Below are 2,716 nucleotides of genomic sequence, written 5' to 3' on the forward strand. Positions count from 1 at the left end.
GGATCATTAGCTTTACATGGGAAAACAAAACCCAGAGAAAACACAACTGACCGTACCTGCCCCTTACATACACAGCTTTAATTGGTGTTACCACTCACAAACGAATGCTATTGCACTGCATTTACAAGTGCAGTATTTTTTTAATAGCAGGTTGCCTTCCTCTCTCGTCCATCATCCTCTCTTTCCTGGGCCATGTAAAAAGTATGCATATAAAAATCAGGTTTCCAGACCAGTGCCAGAGTAAATTGGAGGGGATATGGTTAAAATATTTCCTTCTTAGAAAGCAAGGAGTCCTCGTCCTTATTTGCTATGGAACGGCGCACCTCCAGCCAGGCAGGGATGTTCTTAGGCCTCTTTGTGGGCCAGTCGAACATTCACGAAACCGCAAGTTATTATTGGAGCAGGGGAGAGACCCTATGCGTAGGCATCCTCAGCTCCCCACCCACACCCGCCCCACCACGCCACCAACACTCGCCCCGCCCCACCACGCCACCCAAACCAGCCCAACCACGTCACCCACACCCACCCCACCACGCTACCCACACCTGCCCCACCACGCCACCCACACCACCACACCACCCATACCCACCCCACCACGCCACCCACACCTGCCCCACCACGCCACCCACACCACCACACCACCCACACCCACCACACCACGCCACCCAAACCAGCCCAACCACGTCACCCACACCCTCCCCACCACACCACCCACACCCACCCCACCACGCCACCCACACCTGCCCCACCACGCCACCCACACCACCACACCACCCACACCAACCCCACCACGCCACCCACACCTGCCCCACCACGCCACCCACACCACTACACCACCCACACCCACCCCACCACGCCACCCACACCTGCCCCACCACGCCACCCACCCACACCACCACACCACCCATACCCACCCCACCATGACTCCCACAGCACACACCTTACCGCTATTCTCCTCCCTTCATTCCATATGTCTTTCCCCTGCCAGTCTACACACCTTTCTCTTAATTCACTCCTCTCTTCCCCACCCATCCCACCCATCTGCCATTACCTCATTAATTACTCCATCTATGTGACCAGTCAGAATATATGGCATCTGCCCACATAAACATGGCCAAGACCGGGGTTGTGTATGTGTGCTTCATAAAGACTTTTCTCACCTCTGTGTTTGGCTCAGAGAACACCAGGTGCCCACACATACTAATAAGCTCCTCCATAACATTTCTAATAATTTTGGCTCATCAAATACAGTACCAGTCAAAGGTTTGGACACACCTACAACTTCAAGGGTTTTTCTTTATTTTTACTATTTTCTACATTGCAGAATAATAGTGAAGACATCAACACTATGAAAAAACACATGGAATCATGTAGTAACCAACAATATTTTAGATTTTAGCTTCTTCAAAGTAGCCACCCTATGCCTTGATGACAGCTTTGCACACTTTTGGCATTCTCTCAAACAGCATCATGCGGTAGTCACCTGGACTGCATTTCAATGCACTTCAATAACAGGTGTGCCTTGTTAAAAGTTAATGTGTGGAATTGCTTTCTTTCTTAATGTGTTTCAGCCAATCAGGTGTGCTGTGACAAAGTAGAGGTGGTATACAGAAGATAGCCCTATTTGGTAAAAGACCAAGTCCATATTATGGAAAGAACAGCTCAAATAGGCAAAAAGAAATGACAGTCAATCATTACTTAAAGACATGAAGGTAGGTCAATACGGAACATTTCAAGAATTTTCAAAGTTTCTTCAACTGCAGTCGCAAAAACCATCAAGCGCTATGATGAAACTGTCTCTCATGTGGACCGCCACAGGAAAGAAGACCCAGAGTTACCTCTGCTGCAGAGGATAAATTCATTAGAGTTACCAGCCTCAGAAATTGCAGCCCAAATAAATGTTTCACAGAGTTCAAGTAACAAACACTTCTCAACATCAACTGTTCAGAGGAAGCTTGGGCCAAGAAACACAAACAATGGACATTAGACCAGTGGAAATGTGTCCTTTGGTCTGATGAGTCCAAATTTGAGATTTTTGGTTCCAACCACCTTGTCTTTGTGAGACGCAGAGTAGGTGAACGGATGATCTGCGCATGTCTGGTTCCCACCGTGAAGCATGGAAAAGGAGGTGTGATAGTGTGGGGGTGCTTTGCTGGTGACACTGTCAGTGATTTATTTAGAATTCAAGGCACCCTTAACCAGCATTGCTACCACAGCATTCTGCAGCTATACGCCATCCCTTCTGGTTTGCACTTTGTGGGACTTTCATTTGTTTTTCAACAGGTCAATGACCCAATACACCTCCAGGCTGTGTAAGGGCTATTTTTCCAAGAAGGAGAGTGATGGAGTGCAGCATCAGATAACCTGGCCTCCACAATCACCCGACCTCAATTGAGATGGTTTGGGATGAGTTGGACCGCAGAGTGAATGAAAAGCAGCCAACAAGTGCTCAGCATATGTGGGAACTCCTTCAAGACTGTTGGAAAAGCATTCCAGGTGAAGCTGGTTGAGAGAATGCCAATCTGTTATCAAGACAAAGGATTGCTACTTTGAAGAATCTAAATTCTCAAATATATTTTGATTTGTTTAACACTTTTCTGGTTACTACTTGATTCCATATGTGTTATTTCATAGTTTTGATGTCTTCACTATTATTCTACAATGCAGAAAATAGTAGAAATAAAGAAAAACCCTTGAATGAGTAGGTGTGTCCAAA

General features: G+C 46.9%; 1 protein-coding gene across 1 annotated transcript; it reads left to right on the top strand.

Annotated features, from left to right (window-relative positions):
* The first annotated feature begins 416 nt into the window (after positions 1 to 416).
* On the top strand, positions 417 to 1,204 carry LOC115163240 (extensin-like). The gene is made up of 2 exons (XM_029714966.1): positions 417 to 932; positions 1,178 to 1,204. Exons 1-2 carry the CDS (start codon positions 417 to 419, stop codon positions 1,202 to 1,204), a joined length of 543 nt encoding a protein of 180 aa, XP_029570826.1.
* Positions 1,205 to 2,716: the final 1,512 nt, after the last annotated feature.

This window comes from Salmo trutta, chromosome 2, assembly GCF_901001165.1.
Source record: "Salmo trutta chromosome 2, fSalTru1.1, whole genome shotgun sequence".
Taxonomy (NCBI): Eukaryota; Metazoa; Chordata; class Actinopteri; order Salmoniformes; family Salmonidae; genus Salmo; species Salmo trutta.